At 35.1% G+C, this 16,829-nt stretch overlaps 2 protein-coding genes and 1 pseudogene across 2 annotated transcripts in view; all 3 read left to right on the top strand.

Moving 5' to 3' along the window:
• Positions 1-16,829, top strand: part of LOC148950047 (uncharacterized) — a 505,353-nt gene that overhangs the window by 18,086 nt on the left and 470,438 nt on the right. The window lies entirely within an intron of this gene.
• LOC148950051 (N-acetylgalactosaminyltransferase 7-like) overlaps positions 1-16,829 on the top strand; it is a 91,860-nt gene that overhangs the window by 19,626 nt on the left and 55,405 nt on the right. The window contains exon 3 of the mRNA XM_089092087.1: positions 1,213-1,379. Within this exon, the coding sequence (XP_088948213.1) occupies positions 1,213-1,379 (167 nt within the window). The remainder of the gene's footprint in view (positions 1-1,212; positions 1,380-16,829) is intronic.
• Positions 9,400-10,284, top strand: LOC148950052 (uncharacterized; annotated as a pseudogene).

Raw genomic sequence — 16,829 nt, 5'->3', positions numbered from 1 at the left:
CGCTGGCAGTTCAAATTTTTCCAAAGTGTTTTTCTAAGCAGATAACAGAGCGAGTGCATGGAGTGTTCTGGACTAGTTCAAGAGCTGCTTGCGAAAAAGCCGGCTTGTAGCCATTATACTCTCATAATGTACTCGAACCTTATGTGTGGTCATCATGGTTGTATCATCTAGACGACAAACAAAGCAAATGATTTTTTTTCTTGCACTCAATCCTTTGTCTCTGCTCGGTTACAAAACATTGAGTTCCACAAACAAACATTTGTTACCACTCGAGATTGTTTAGTCGTTGACATGTGATCTTTGGACTTAAGCGTACTTCCAAAAATGGCTAAGTGTTCCCCCTGGGAGTCAAAACCCACTGGTTAGGAACCACTACTATATGATAGAAGTCCTAAGTATAAGTAATTCCTAAGTATTTTTTATTTATTTCTGTCTTCTTTGGCCTTAAGTCTCCTATAAGAGAATTTCTCAAAGGGTTCAGGCAGATGTTACACATCATCCTAATCCTGTACACAGGTGGAGGAGGGGGCAAGGTTAACCCAAAGGACCCCTTGGTTAATTAATGAATTTGATAGCTGAACTTGTAATGTAATAAAACCCTCGTTTTGCTTGTCAGAAACTCAAAAGTAATCACTGCACGTTTTCTATTTATGCGAAGTAAAATTTGTCTATGGTGGCAGTAATATGCAATATTATATAAATTTTATAAGAGAGGTGAAAAAACAAGGAAATTAGATGGTTTAATTATCAACTTAATTGGTTTAATTAAGGAATTAAATTGGTTTAATTCATATCAAGGAATTCAATAGCATGGAATGTTTATTCTAGCGCTCAAACTGATTTTAATAACACAAGCTTGAACTCACCACTTTATAGCACAGGATAAAATGAGATATTTGAAAATTCGGCTTAATTTTCAATATTTTGAAAAATATGGACAGTTCTGCATATCTTGACAATTGAGCAAGGCACAGTAATGCATAAGACTGATCAATCGAACATTTTGAGTTTAAGGTATGGACTTCCAATTCTATATTGGAAAAAAAGTCTTCCAAAATTGAAAGACAAAATGAGAATAGAAATATAATTGAGAGAAAAATGTACAAATATTCAGCATAGCTTTTGTTATTCTTTTTCTAAATGTAATACATGTGTTTGTCCCATTACTGTCAAAATTCAGCCTTTATTTTAATCCTTTTCTTCTTTGAATAGGTGCCAGTACTGGGAATATCCTGAAGATCTGCCAAAAACTTCGGTTGTGGTTGTATTTCACAACGAAGGATGGTCTACCCTGTTAAGGACAGTTCACACCGTTATTGACCGCTCACCACCCCAATTTTTAGAAGAGGTTCTATTAGTTGATGACTTTAGCGACAAAGGCAAGATTATAATATGATATCATTTCTTGACTTTTATTTTCTTTCTTTTTATTTGTTTATTTCCTCTTTAATTTGCTGGTTGTTCAAACGATCTAAGCTTCTCAAAGGTGTTAGTCTGTTACCATTACGTTAAATGTGAACTGTATGTTTTTTATGGCAAAAAAAAAGGAATTTAATATGCAAACTTTGATTCTTCATATGGATTAGCCTAGAGTCTCTAATCTTTTAAAAAAAAAAATTATAGTTGCAGATTGAGCTCAATATATTCATCACAATACTGTTAGTTCAGTATATTTGGCTATATTAGCTATTCTGAATGTTTTTGAGAAATCTGAAGACCTAAACCTAAGCTCTTTGGTATTTTTTATTCTTAAGAGTTTTAGTCTGTGTTTCATCGTGTTTGTGTCACAGTTTAGTCTGTGTCACAAACTTGAATTCTGTATCAAAATTTAGGTGAAATATGGGTATATTCGATCAGTTAATAGCTTCATTTACCTTATTTCTCTCATAATGACATTTACCTTATTTCTCTGGCGTATGCTTTAAAAATAACCTCAAGTGATGGTCTGAAGGTGAAAATTAATGTTAAGTAACCCCCTACTAATGCTTGTTGTGTCCTGCTTTCCTGCTGATTAGACGTTAAACTTATCCACATTTTGTAAAAAAAGGGAAGCGTCAACAAAGGAGATCTTTTTTTAGGCCCAGTACCTACAAGTGATTTGGTGAGACTTCTCTTCTCTCTACAACACAAATGGATTCCAATTCATAAGCATGCTAATTGCTTGGTTCTTGAAATGATATCTGACAAAAACAAAGAAATGAATATAAAGACGACAAACGGGTCTATGGCCAGTAAATGATAACGAAGAGAAACAATAAAAATCAAAAGAATATTTCGCCCGTTTACAACATGGCGTCTTCAGCGTAGAAAAAAATAAATAGAAACTATTAATAAAAATAAAAAATATAGATACACCTAAAATAGATTAACATGTAATATATAATATACAAATGCTTACTTATATAATTTGACATCCATCCTCATGAAACCAGAAAATTAACTGGATTAGAAGTGTTAGAATAACAAATGAACTAGAATATATTATTGCGACATAATTTTATGCAAAGCTTTTGATGCTGCTAGTCGTTTAGGTTTTTTATTTGATCTAATCGCTTGGATATTTTGCAAGACTTTATTTTTTAAAATAGTATCATAAATAGGATCAATGGGCCTATCTATGTTACATGAACCTGTATTAATTGACAAACCTGCGAATTTTTTTTTTTTTTTTTCATTTCTAATGCTTCAACAGCCCATTGAGTGAAACCTTTATTATTGGAAATGACTTTTGCTTCCTTGAACTGACCAATAGCCCGGATTATAAAAGATAAGTTCTGCTGGAGCTGAAGTAAAACTTTCCAGAGGTTTTGTAAATTTTAGAGAATTATCTTTTGTTTTTGTCATGACTGGCTAGTTTGGCTTTAGATCTTTTAATGATATCTGAAAACTCAGCACTCTGTGCAAAAAAAAAGTAAGGTTATAGCAGTTTTATTACGCAGAAATTTCTCAGACACCACTAAATGGTGCAGAATAACTTTGTACGTTGCATGAAACTCAAAACCGAGAAGTTTTTGGACAATATACTTGCATTTGAATAGCCAAGGGGGAGGGATAGAGGTGGATAGGTATGCAGAATATTATTTCGGGAAGGAAGTGTATTTTAAGGAGTTACATTCGCTAGAGCAGCAAAAAGGATGAATTGAATCAAATTCAATGGAAAAGAAGCAAAAACACTAGGTTTGGGAAGGGACCAGTCTTCTAGCCCGCTTCCTCCCCTATATACGTGCTTTGAAGGGGCTTGGGTTGAATTCTCCTAAAAGAGTTAATGGACTTTAAGCCGATACAATTTAGGGTATTTTTCTTATAGGATTTTATGTATTGAAATAAAAGATTCCTCAGAAAATTTCTCAGTGCCTTTATCAGATCTGATTCTCTTAGGCTAAACAATTTGGACTAAACCTTCACTCCTAGAGTCTTCTTTCATTAATCTCAAAGATCCCTCTACAAAAATCCTGGAAAACTGTTTTTGCCAATTCTGGACCCCGCTTTGTTCTGAGCAACATAAACTCATATTGTGCGTTTGAGTGCCCTGGAATATGATAGAGAGCTGTTTAATGGCTCATTTTAAAGAAAATTGCTGTATTTAGAAAGCTTTTGTAATTAACAAGAACAATTTTTAATATTAAATCAGTTTTTTTACGAAAAAACTGTATTTTCATGTTCAAGATTGATTAATGACGTCATAATCGTTGGTAGATAATTGTCATAATAGAGAGCAGTTTAATGACTCATTTTAAAGAAAATTGCTGCATATAGAAATCAAACAGTTCGTAGTAACGAACTGTATAGTAAGAGTTACTCTTTCAATAGTAACCGAAACTCTAAAAAACGGAATCGCAACATCAATAGATACATCAAAAGAATCGAATTTTTATGCTGATTTTAAATATTTAAGTTTCATCAAGTTTTTTTTTTTATAGTAAAGAACGATAAGAAGCCTATGGTTACGTAAAAGAATATAAATGGGTACATCATTGTTATGCATTAAGAGATATTTGAAACCTAGTAAAGAACAAATCACGGTGTATAGTAACTGAAAGTAAATATAAAACAAGTGTCTTTTGAAAAGTTTTATAGTAAACAATGAACTCTTGCCCTTGGTAACTGAAATGTTCAGGATTCTTTATAGTAATCTGGGTTGCAGCGGTAGCTAGCAACCTAGTAAGAGACGATCACTTCCAATTTTAAGAAATATAAAAATCCATAACTCCTAAAAAAGAGTCAGATCAAAACAAAAGTACACCATTAGAATTGCCTTGTCTGAAACCCCTATATAGGAAACTTTCTGTCCCTTGGCTTGAACAGCAAGGGAAATATATTGGCTTGAAAATCAAGAAAAGTGCAGCTACTATGGCATTCTGCCTAAACGGCATCTTTTTTTTCTTTTTTTCTTCCACAGATAGCTTTGCACTGGAACATCGTAGAGAGTTGTTCAATGGCTCATTTTAAAGGAAATTAATGGGGTTAAAAACCTTTTGTAATTAAAACAAATTATTTTTAAAATAGAATCAATTTTTTTACGAAAAACTGCAAATTTCATGTTAAAGATTCATTAATGACGTCATAACCATATTACAGTAAAGAAATAACTTCCAACCTACAGTAACTAAAATAAGATTATCATTTAATATTAAAGATTTATCAATGATTTCAAAATCATAGGTTGTAGCCAGGTCATCCCTTGCTATTCCAACTAAAAGAAACCCTAGACTTTCCCATGTTTGTAATACAGTAAGGATTTCAGTTAAGGGACGACAATAACACTCCCTAGTGACAGAGTTGACGACAGCAGCAATGAAAATGATGATGACGACGTCAGGCTCCGGAAAAGTCTAGGGGTCATGCGGATCAGTGTTCTTTCATGATAGTAGACGAGATGAGGGTAGTTTGATGAGAGCTGGTAAGTTGTCAGTAACCCTCTTGATGAGAGTAGGTTTTTGAAGTGGCTAATAATTCTTATATACTACTGGGTAAGGTTAAACTCTCAATCAAGTGCATATTTATTGTGGTATCAAATAAAGGAAGTAGTTCTTGGTTTTTGAATTCTTCTTTTACTCTTTAAAATTATATAATTCTTTAAAAGAAAACTCTCCATTTTGTTTTATACTATTTTTTAGAGAATGTGAAAGATAGGGTTTTACGTGTACTATATGCAAAAGAATCGTACCTTAAATATGACGCTAGCTCACAAACAAACAAGAAGAGTGAGAAAGCGAGTGAGAGAGAGGGGAGGAGGGGGGTAATTCTAAAAGAAAACCCCAACGATTAGAGAGAATTTTCAAACAGTTCGTGGTAACGAACTGTATAGTAAGAGCGAATTGTCTCAGTAGTAACCGAAATTCTAAAAAACGGAATTTAAATATCAATAGATGCATCAAAATTATCGGATTTTATTGCTGATTTAAATATTTAAGTTTCATAAAGTTTAGTCTTACTCATCAAAAGGTACGAGGCTGAGAAAATTTGCCCTATTTTCGAAAAAGGTGAAAACACTTCTTAAAAGTCATAGAATCTTAATGAAAATCACACCATCAGTTTCAGCGTATCAGAAAACCTTACAGTAGAGGTTTCAAGCTCCTATCTGCAAAAATGTGGAATTTGGTATTTTTTTGCCAGAAGAAAGATAACGGATGCGGGTTTATTCGTTTGTTTTTTCTTTTCCCCAGGGGTGATGGTATCGACCCAGTGGTCCTAGAATGTCGCGAGAGGGCTCATTAAAACGTAAATTAAAAGTTAGTGCCTTTTTTAATCAAAAAAAAAAAAAATAAAAAAATAGAATCACTTTTTACAAAAAAATACATTTTTGATTTCTTTTCATACTGCAGTCTTTTCAAAGATATTTGATTTGTGAAACAATCAAAAAGTTCTTTGTAACGAACTGTGTTGTAAGAATGACTCGTCTCAATGGTAACCGAAACTTTAAAAAAACGCAATTTTGATACCAATAGATACATAAAAAGAATCGGATTTTTATGCTGATCATGTTAAAGATTGGTGAACGATGTCTTAATCTTAGGTTTTATCCAGGGCATTTCTTACTATTCCAATTAAGAAAAAGCCATAGGCTTTTCCTGTTTGTAATTACATTAAGGAACGAACTGTAACCCAAGTAACTGAAGTATTAAATCAAACAGTTCGTGGTCATAGAATTGGAAAATTTCAAATAAGTTTCAAACAAAAAGAAAAATTCAAATAAATTGTATTTTATTTTAGTTCTCAGTTCAAAATCGCTAAAGATATTATGTAAACTGCATAAATATCATCTTAATTATTAATAGTAGTTTTGTTTATTTTTTACATTAATCACTTAAAAAGGACTTCATAAAACTTATGAAAGAGTAAGGAAAATCAAGGTTAATTAAAAGATCAGTCAGTTTATCACGGACTGCATTTCCTTAGGCATCTGACCAATTAAATAGAACTGGCATTGTGACGTATCTGGTTTTAAGAGAGTTACAAACATCAATTTCAAGGCGGGTGATAATATCCACAGAGCCATGTCCTTTTCTGAAGCCCGTTTGTTCACTTGGAAAGAGATTATTAAATTCTGCAAACCATTCAATTCTTGATAGGATAAGTCTTCCAAGGACTTTAATGAAGGCAGGTAAAACAGATATAGGTCGGTAAGACTTGTGGTCAATAGATGGGTAAGAAGATTTTAAAGAAGGAAATAGCCGGCCAATTGTCCAAGCATCTGGGAACTTTTGGCTAGTCTAAATAAGATTATACAGACTTAAGAGGGAAGTATGGAAAACCTCTTGGGACTCAAAAATCCATTTAATATGAATACCATCAAGTCCTGTGGAAGACAGTGAATTTAGTCCTGCACTGAATTCATCTTGGGAAAATGGTTCCATAAGGGCTCTTTTATGTATAGAAGTATGAGGCAGAGTACAAAAAGGAGGTCGAGTGGAATGAGAATCAGAACGGTCATTTTTATAGATGTTAGAATTTTTTCCTCCTGCATGATATCATATTTACGGTCGTCTGTTGTATTTTTAGAATATCACCAATATCTGCGGGCTGTTTCAAAAACGGACCGTAGAATTAAGTCTAGCCTCGACAGTTTCGTAAGAGGCTTCTTTGTAATCTGTTGCCTGTATATATTGGAGATGATTGTCTAGAGATCTTTTCAAAGCATCCATGGTTGAAGCATATAGCATTTTCTTCTTAGCCCTAGCCTCGTTCGGGCACCAGCCGACTATAATCAGCTTTTCCAAAATAGTTTCTGATGTCCCTTGCCAGTGATGGGTGTGTTGAAAATCAAATACACCATATCGACATTCCTTTTCGTCACCATTTTCAACCATCAGGTCTTTCAGAAAATCATCGTATGAGGCATTCCTTTCGCCAGTTTTTTCTACTTCAACAGTGGTTTCATTTTTTATGTAGTAAATTACATACCTGAATTTCTTTTCGGTTTTAATTTGATCAAATATTATTTTACAATTATCAACAACGGTAAGTCCAACATTCATTTTTAGATATTTATTAACAATTTCAAAGTTTAGAGTTATACTAACAAAATCACGTGTCGAGTAGTTAAAGCCTAACAAAAAACAAAACTAATTTTAAAATTTTCAGGTATTTTTCTACTTTGAATGAAAAAACTTAAATTATTGCTCAGGCACCGTAAATATCTTTGCAGTTTACATAATAACTATAACTATTCTGAACTCGACTTGGAAAATTTTTCAACTTTTTTTCATGTCTTAAAAAGACATTGTTTATACATATAAGGAAATAAATTCGGTAATGGTGTATTTCTAACAATAAGATATAATAATATTCAAACTTGTGGTTATCTTTGTCATGGTTTTTGATTTGTTGCGATACATTGTCAAAATGCACAAGAGCATATTGGAGTTCACCAGTTTTTTGCTTCTTAAGTCCTGTAGTGTCGGTTTTTCCATACATGAAAGTCCTTAATTTTTCCACAAACTGATGTATATAAAAATGGCTTCACTCACACAGATTTCTTTTCTTCTGGTAATTGTAAAAATATTTGCATGTATTTTGACAAGGGATTACAACAATTCAGTAATTTTAAAAAAGAAAACGAAAAGTTTGAAGCTTAGTAGAAATCGTTGTTAGAAATCAGACAACGTAATAGACGTAATAGACTGTAATAATCAAATATCTTTGAACAGACTTCTGTATGAAAAGATATTAAATTGCATAAAGAGCAATAACCTGGTAATTGCAAAATCATTTTTATATATTTTAGCAAGAGATTACAACAGTTCAAAAACCTTAAAAGGAAAACAAAAAGTTTGAAGCTTAGTAGAGAGCAATATTAGAATACTACCGACTTCCTTTTCTTATAAGTACAGGTCTTTTTCGGAAATGAAAAAAACTGAAAAGTTATTAAGTTCAGAATCGCTTTATTTTAAACAGTTCGTTTACTCTCACCCATCAAAAGTTACGAGCCTGAGAAAATTTGTCTGATTTTCGAAAGAAGGGAGAAAAACCCCTCGAAGTCATATAATTTTAATGAAAATTATACCATCGGATTCAGCGTACCAAAGAACCCTACGGTAGAGGTTTCAAGCTTCTATCTGCAAATAGTGTGGAATTTTTTATTTTTTGTCAGAAGAAAGATCACGGATGTGTGTTTATTTGTTTGTTTGCCTTTTTCTCCAGGGTTCGTAAAAAGACTGCAGAATTATTCTAGGCATCACCGAATTTTATACTATTATGGCTTTAATATTTATGCAGCATTTCTTTAAACTTTTGTGTTTTCATTTCGTTTCATCCTCGTTGTCGCAAATCTTCTAAACGCAAATGTTTTTTTCTTCACTTTCGTTTTTAATTTGTTCTGATCTCGGAATGACGTCATTGAAATAGACATTATAATATGAGATTTTATGTTGATTAATTTTTAAAAATCAATTAGTTATTGGCATACTTTTATTTTACTGTACATCATTTTTTAAAGGTATCAGTTTTTTTAATTCGAAAAATTCTTCCTGTAATTACAAATCAATTGTCAGATGCATCTGAGTGAAAGTTACTATCTTCTAAGTAATGTTACATGGGAAACATTTGTCATTTTTCGTTTTCTTGCAAACGTTTTCCTTATTAAATTTTAATTTGTTTTTTACTAGATTGCAGTTACTGCTACAGCCATGATAATTAATTAAGATTGACTTTCGTAATTAATGACGAATTTGATTAAAATGAACACAGTTAAGAATTTTTTAGTGTCGTTATGTATATAATCAAAATCCTTAAAGTAAATAATTTTTCTTTTTCTCATGGAATCTAAAATAATTTAGTAATATGTTTTAGTGTGAGCAGAACTTTTTTCTTTAATATTAATCCATCCTTACCAATGCCTCTCAACTTTAACTTGAAGCTCAACGAAAAGGGAGTTGGTTAGTGTTTGAATCTTCAAAGATGAATTTAATAAATGAACAAGCCTCTAACCATGTGATCATTTTTTTTTAATGAAACCAATCAGTTGAATCGGTTTCAAGCGGACTCAACTGAAACTGAGCTATCGAATAAAATCATCTCATCAGTAGACATTTTTGATGATAATCAAGCCACAAAGAAGCTGACTAACCAGCTAAAGAAACAACCAGACGAAAATGAAGAGGACATAGCAAGTCATATGAAAACTCGCACGGGTGAAAAGCCATTTAAGTGTGACGTGTGCGAGCGCAGTTTTAGTTACAAGAGTAATCTAGCCATACACATGAGAACCCACACCGGTGAAAAGCCATACGAGTGCTCTACATGCAGCAGGAGCTTTTCTACAAAAATGGCAATCTCACTCTACATGTTGAAATAAACACCGGTGAAAAGTCCTAAAAATGTGCCAAATGTAAACGGGGTTTCAGTGTAAAGAGTAATCTAGTTAAACACCTGAGAACCCACACTGGGGAAAAGCCGCACAAGTGTGACGTATGCGAGCTCAGTTTTAGTCGGACGGATAGTCTTGCTGTACACATGAGAACCCATACCGGTGAAAAACCATACAAGTGCTCTACATGCAACTGGAGCTTTTCCACAAATGGTCAGCTCACTCAACATGTGAAAATACACACCGATGAAAAGCCCTACAAGTGTGGCAAATGTAAAAAGGGTTTCAGTCAAAAGAAAACTCTTGTTGAACACCTGAGAATCCACACTGGTGAAAGGCCATACAAATGTGACGTATGTAAGCGAAGATTTAAACAGAATAGTGTTCTTACCAGGCATCGGAGACTCACACGGGTGAAAAGCCGCACAAGTATGACGTATGCGAGCTCAAGTTTTAGTCAGAAGGATGTAATCTAGTTAAACACCTGAGAACCCACACTGGGGAAAAGCCGCACAACTGTGACGTATGCGAGCTCAGTTTTAGTCGGACGGAGAGTCTTGCCGTACACATCAGAACCCATACCGGTGAAAAACCATACAAGTGCTCTACATGCAACTGGAGCTTTTCTACAAATGGGCAGCTCACTCAACATGTGAAAATACACACCGGTGAAAAGCCCTACAAGTGTGCCAAATGTAAGCGGGATTTCAGTAAAAAAATTGAACACTTGAGAATCCACACTGGTGAAAGAATAGTGCTCTTATCAAGCATCGGAGAACTCACACGGATGAAAAGCCGACAAGTATGACGTATGCGAGCTCAAGTTTTAGTCGGAAGGATAGTCTTGCCGTACAAATGGTAATCTCACTCTACATGTAAAATACACACCGGTGAAAAGTCCTACGAGTGTGCCAAATGTAAACGGGGTTTCAGTCTAAAGAGTACTCTTGTTAAACACCTGAAAAGCCGCACAAGTTTGACGTATGCGAGCTCAGTTTTAGTCGGAAGGATAGTCTTGCCGTACACATGAGAACCCATACCGGTGAAAAACCATACAAGTGCTCTACATGCAACTGGGAGCTTTTCTACAAATGGTCAGCTCACTCAACATATGAAAATACACACCGATGAAAAGCCCTACAAGTGTGCCAAATGTAAAAAGGGTTTCAGTCAAAAGAAAACTTGTTGAATACCTGAGAATCTACACTGGTGAAAGGCCATACAAATGTGACGTATGTAAGCGAAGGTTTAAACAGAATAGTGCTTTACATGCAACTGGAGCTTTTGTACAAATGGTCAGCTCACTCAACATGTGATAATGCACACCGGTGAAAAGCCCTACTAGTGTGCCAAATGTAAGCAGGATTTCAGTAAAAAAATGGCTCTTGTTGAACACCTGAAAACCCACACTGGTGAAAGGCCATAAATATGTGACGTGTGTAAGCGAAGATTTAAACAGAATAGCGTTCTTATCGGGTATCGGAGAACTCACACTGGTGAAAAGCCGTAGAAGTGTGACATTTGTAAGCAGAGCTTTTCTCGGAATAATACTCTTGCTAAACATCTTACAACCACATTAATTAAACTGTACGTTAGACATATTATACTTTAGGAGGTTCTAGTGAAAATATTACTCTTGCATAACCCATTAGAACCCAAATCGATGAAAATCTGTTCAAGTATGCCACGTGAAAGCTCAGATTTATTCGGAATAGCAATTTTGCTGCACACCTGGGAACCCAAGGTCGTGAAGTAACTAGCATGTATGCCGTCTAAGAGTTTTTGTTTTCAGAATGGACGTCTTGCTAAACACCTGAGAACTCGCACCGGTGAAAACCCCACATTGTTTGACATATTCAAGCGGGGTGTCAGTGAAAATACTACTTTTGTTGAAGATATGAGTGCCCACACTAATGAAAAGCCACACTAGTGCGACAGGGAGGCAATTTCGTCAAAATACTGGGGGGGGGGGGCAAAGTTGGAACCAATTTTCCCAAATCAAGTGAAAATAAACAGTAAAACTAAAACATAAACCCTTTGATACCATTAAAATACTATTTAGTACTTTAAAAGTACTATATAAGTACTGTAGTACTTTATATAGTACTGTCCCTAGGGAGGCACAGACTAGTCTATGGGGAGGCACAAATATCAGACAGGATTGAAAAAGATATCAAATGAAATTTAAACTACACAGTCACGCAAAATATCCTAACCCTTTCGAGACTGATGGGGTTTCCTGACCCAGGACACAGACAAGAAGTAAGTAATACTTCTATATGAGAAGTACGAAATGACACTTCTAATACTAGTGACAACACTTCTACGACACTTAGTACAACACTTACTTATAAAATATCTAAAGCCGAACTGGCCAGCCATGACAAAAAACAAAGAAGTGAATATAAAGACGACAAACGGGTGTATGGCCAATAAATGATAAATGGCCAATAATGATAAAAATATAAATGTTTTTACTTTTATAACTTTAATAAATCAAATAAAATTAACATTTTGATTACTGTACATCAGTATGTGTATATTAAACTGACAATGCACATTCATTTGTATTTTTTTCAGGAAAGTGCAAATTATGTTCTGGCCTTGGGAAGACATAGGGGTTTTGAGCCCTACTCATGTTAATTTCTGCTTGTTTTGAGTTTCACTTGGTTATTTATTGTAATCGGTTATTTCTGTTTGTTTTGAGTTTCATTTATTTATCGATGCAGATTTGTGGTAGTTTCACGCTTGGTAGATTATTTGATTTTATTTTTGCTTATTTTTGGTTTAATGGAGTTCTTTACATCTCTTTGAAAAACTTATTTTGTGGAAAAGTTTTTTTTTAATAATTTCTGTTCGTTTTATATTGGCATAATCTTTTCAGGGAAAAAGAAAATAATTCTTTAAATCTTTTTGTTTTTTTAAGACTATAGTTTGACCTGCTATTTGTATGCTGGAGAAAAATTTCCTTCAATTTTTAACAACATACACCCTTTTAAAAATCTGGACACAAATAGTAGTGTTTAATTTAGTTTGATACCTCCTCTAGTTGACCTGAAATAGAAAACTTGACACCATTGGAAGAAAAAATCTGTTTTACTTTCTTGAATAGCTTAGATACGCTTACGCTATTTTGATTTGGTTAAATTTTACGAGCAGAAGTAGCCCCGAAAGTTTGAACATAATACCCTTCAATCGTTTCTTGGGATACTGCTGACATGCCTTTTCGGGAATTGGTATTAAAATATTGGATGTTGATTTAATCTTAAGGTGAAATTTATTTCTTTAGAATAGTAGGCGAATAGCAGGGTGGGCGTGGTATGAGGGTTATTTGCCCACCAGTCACTTTCGACTATTTAAAAAGGTATTAGTCCTTTCTATTTTCAATCGAATGAGTTCTTTTTGAAGTTCCTAAGACAACTTGGATATGAAGTGCCCTGGTCTAAAAAGTGACTTAGTTTGGAATAAGGATTAAGTTTGAAATAAATTACAGTAAATTAAATTGCGCGAAGGAGGATGCTATGTGAAATGAAATTAATTTTGGCGCGATCCGCGGTGATAGATTGTGAGCGTTTATGAACTGTTATTTTTGGATACAAGATCACCGAGGAGAACACCTTCCGTAAGCAGAGATTTTATCTGGTAATAGTTTTACTCAGGCGAAGGCAGGGTAGTGGTTTGAGGTAGCCCCCTTGCATTTCCTTAGCGCCTAGTACCAAGTTAATATTTATATGTTATTATTATTAATTGATAAATGGCTGCCGTGACTTCTGAAAAGTTGTACAAGAGAGGGTGCAAAGTTTGCAAAGAGAGCCTCAGCCTCGCAACCAGAGGAACAGTTATTTGCAACACATCTGCTGGGGGTTGTGGTCGCCTCTGCCATAACCGCTGTGAAATTCTTCAGAGTATTGAGAAAGACAGTATTATAATATATCAGTGCTCTGACTGCTGCAAGAAATTTTCTGATAAACCTGCTTCCCCGCAGATCCCGCCCCTTCAGAGACTCTTGTTTATTCACCAGTTTTAAGTTTTTTCCGGTACTATCTACATTCAGGAATTTCGTCCACCTCTTGTATATCTTCATGTACAAACTTCTATTCTTATGATCATCTTGATCAAGCTAGAAGCCTCCTAACATCTCTAGTAAATCCCACGCATAAACTCCTTGCGAGTCGCGGCCCTTCTGCTAAGCAAAGCCTGTCACAGAATATTTTAGACATTCGTGTTTCTGAGGATGCAACCCCTCGCTTGCCAAATCTGAAATTTGTTATGACTGCAAGTGATGCGATACCTGCGATAGATACTGATCAAAATACTCACTTTAGCCGTGCCATTCAAACCTGGGACTGGCATCTTTTTAGCATAATTGATAAACTTGATTACGTTACAAGTAAGGTAGCAGAGACTCCTGCTTTGGTGAAAGAGTGTTGTGACGCAGTACAGAGCGAGGTTTTGAGCTGTATAAATAAAGAAAAACTCAATGGTAAATCCTGGCCTCCGCTGAATAACGAGTCAGAAACAGTGGGTCTTGTAGTAGATTCACCACCACAAGATTGTGATGATCCCTTAAAGCGTGAAGCTTTTCTGAAATCGTTGGATGAAGCTGATGGTATAGTGCGGATTTCACTTTCTAAGGAATCAGGATCCCAGCAACAGAAATGGGTCATTCATACGAAAAGACAAAACGCCGAAAACTTGAAAGCCTGTTTGAATGAAAAGGTCGGTAAAACTGAGGTTCGCAAATCGAGAATTGTCGGTTTATTATCAATAGTGGACTTCCCGATCAACCCAGAGAGTGTGTGTGCTTCTAACCATGGTATCGAAGAGATACAGCGCATCGGTGTTTCGAAATCATATCGTGTATACTTCCGTTCGGTGACGGCCAAGTCTCATTATTTGCGTCATGGGATTCACGTTGGCTACGAACATTTCCGGCTTACTGATTATAAGTTTTTACCGCGAATGTGCTATAAATGCGGGTCGCTAGAGCATATATCGTCAGTCTGCTCTAGCGTGGAACGTTGTCTCAAGTGCCTTGGTAGTGGACACTCTCATTCCAGGAACAACCCTTGCCAGAATGAACCTTGTTGCTTCCATTGTGGTTCTCATGAGCATACTGGATTTAGCTTTCGCTGCAAACAGTAAACCGAAAAATTTGCAAAGAATAAAAAATTATTAGTGCAAAGATTATATCTCTGAATATGAATAATTTTGATGATAAACGACTTGTATTACATTCTATGCTGCGCGATCTGGATATTTTGTGTCTGCAAGAGCATTATCTTCTGGACCTCTCTACTAATCTTGTTTCGAGCCAGTCGCACCAGTTTAAGTATTTTATATCTCCAGCAACACCTACAGGTGGACGCCCATCAGGAAGCGTTTGAATTTTTATTCGAGAGAATTTTCCAGTTTCCGTGTTTGCCGTTAATCGATATTTTGTTGCTGTTCGAATCCCAGGGATTATTGTTTTTTCGTGCTATTTACCAACAAATTATCATACTATTTATTCGGATTTTGATTTCAAATTTGTATGTTTAGAATTATCGCGATTTCTGGCGAAAGTTCCATCAGATTTCCAGTGGCTTATTTGCGGGGATTTTCACTGCAACATTGCTATCTCTGATGTCCGCTTCTCCGCTCTTTTATCTTTGTTTTTGGTTTTGACTATAGTTTCAAAAGATGCGGGTTTTACGTATGTCCATAATTCTGGTTCTTGCTCTAATCTAGACCATGTGCTTGTTTCAAATGCAGCGTTATTACCACAGCCTGTTCATGTTGGGTTGGATATGCCTATTAGTGACCATTTTTACCTTTCTTTTCATTTAAATATTCAAATTCCATCTTTTAAAATTATCCCTCGTTCTAGTCAAATTGTAAATAAAATGATCTGGGATCGGGAAAAAATGTGCAAATATCATGAAGAATCAGATGCACTTTTAGCTAAAAATAATTGTAAATTATTCTAAGGATGTTGATCAAATTGATATTGATCTATTTTACCTTGAAATTGTTCATAGTTTAAAAGTCGGGGCTAATAAAGCATTTAGAACTGATTCTTTCCGTCGTGGATTTCGTGTTTTAGGTTGGAACCTTAACCCGATTTTAAGGTAAAGCCAAAATAATGCATCTCAAGCTTGTTACCTTTGGAATTGCCCGGGAAAACCGCGATCTGGACCATTTTATGATGGTATGAAGTTAACTAAACGCGTTTTTTGGGCCGAGTCGCGTTTGCATAATGAAATTATAAGAGATGAAATTGGTTCAAGGATTACTGGTGATAAGAATGAGCTTTGGAGTTTTGTTAATTCTAGACGTCGTAATAATAATTGTTCACCAGATTCTAATAGTTCTCTGAAACTAGAAGATTGGATAACTCATTATAATCAAGTTTTTTCATCCGGTGATGCGGCAGTTGAGTCACGGCTTGACTCTTTATTATCGGAAGAAATTTCAAAGCCCCGCCCAAATAGTAACATATCTGTTTCTGTTGATGATGTAACGGTAGCAATTAAAGCTCTAAAAAGTAAGCATTCTTTTGATCATGATGGTATACATTCAAACCATATAAAATGGGCATCCCCCAAAGCAATCCTTCTCCTCGCTACTCTTTTTACTACTGTTCTTTCTTCTGGAGTTCTTCCAACTAGCTTTTCTCGTGCTACCACTTCACCCCTTTCAAAAAAAGGAGGGAATACGAATCGATGTTCTGATTACAGGCCAATTACTGTTTCTTGCCAGATTAGCAAAGTTCTTTAGTTAGTTTTATTAAAGTATCTGGAGTCTTGTAACCAAGGCCTGAATCAAATTGGGTTCCGCAAGGGTCTAAGCATGGATGTTGCTCATACCCTCCTTTCAAGAATAATATCCTTTTGTAAGTAATGGGATTGATTTAATACACTTGCGTTAGATTTTACGGCGGCGTATGATTCAATTATCCATTCTTGGGCTATGACTGCGCTTCTGAAGAATAATGTCCCACTACCAGTAGTTTTGGTTTTAAAAAAGTGGTATGGCTCCT

This window comes from Artemia sp. Qi Xiang Cuo, chromosome 7 (assembly GCF_049724085.1).
Source record: "Artemia sp. Qi Xiang Cuo chromosome 7, ASM4972408v1, whole genome shotgun sequence".
NCBI lineage: Eukaryota > Metazoa > Arthropoda > Branchiopoda > Anostraca > Artemiidae > Artemia > Artemia sp. Qi Xiang Cuo.
This window is presented reverse-complemented; position numbering and strand designations above follow the sequence as displayed.